The sequence below is a fragment of the Apaloderma vittatum genome, unplaced genomic scaffold (genome assembly GCF_000703405.1).
Source record: "Apaloderma vittatum isolate BGI_N311 unplaced genomic scaffold, ASM70340v1 scaffold26846, whole genome shotgun sequence".
Classification (NCBI taxonomy): Eukaryota; Metazoa; Chordata; class Aves; order Trogoniformes; family Trogonidae; genus Apaloderma; species Apaloderma vittatum.
In genome coordinates, this window is record NW_009722685.1 from 1,786 (window position 1) to 2,149 (window position 364).

Here is a 364-nt window from a genome sequence, read left to right on the forward strand (position 1 = left end):
CACCCCAGGGACACTCCTGCTCGGGGCAGGGGACAGTGCTACTGCCACTTAATGCTTAGCTAGGTAATTAGCGCTCAGCCCCAGCCCTCTGCAGTGCTGCTCCTGCAGCCTGCTCGGCTGCACCCCTGGGTGGGGGCCGACACGTGCAGCTGCACCCTGAGTCACCGCTGGCATCGGGGACACCATATGCCATCCCAGTGAAGGGTGGCTCCTCCCGGGCACCGGGATGTGAGGGAGCACCCGGCTTTTTGGGGAGAACCCTTCCCTGTCCCGGCATACCTCGATGATTCGGTCCTGGGGGGCAAGCCCTGCTGCCTCGGCTGGGGAGTCAGGGTCCACGGCGCGCACGTAACGGCCCGCGCGG

The 364-nt window shown here is 66.8% G+C and overlaps 1 protein-coding gene across 1 annotated transcript in view; it reads right to left on the reverse strand.

Moving 5' to 3' along the window:
- Positions 1-354, reverse strand: part of LOC104275801 (Na(+)/H(+) exchange regulatory cofactor NHE-RF1-like) — a gene marked incomplete at both ends in the record, with an annotated part of 1,609 nt that extends 1,255 nt beyond the window's left edge. The window contains one exon of the mRNA XM_009871852.1: positions 280-354. Within this exon, the coding sequence (XP_009870154.1) occupies positions 280-354 (75 nt within the window). The remainder of the gene's footprint in view (positions 1-279) is intronic.
- Positions 355-364: the final 10 nt, after the last annotated feature.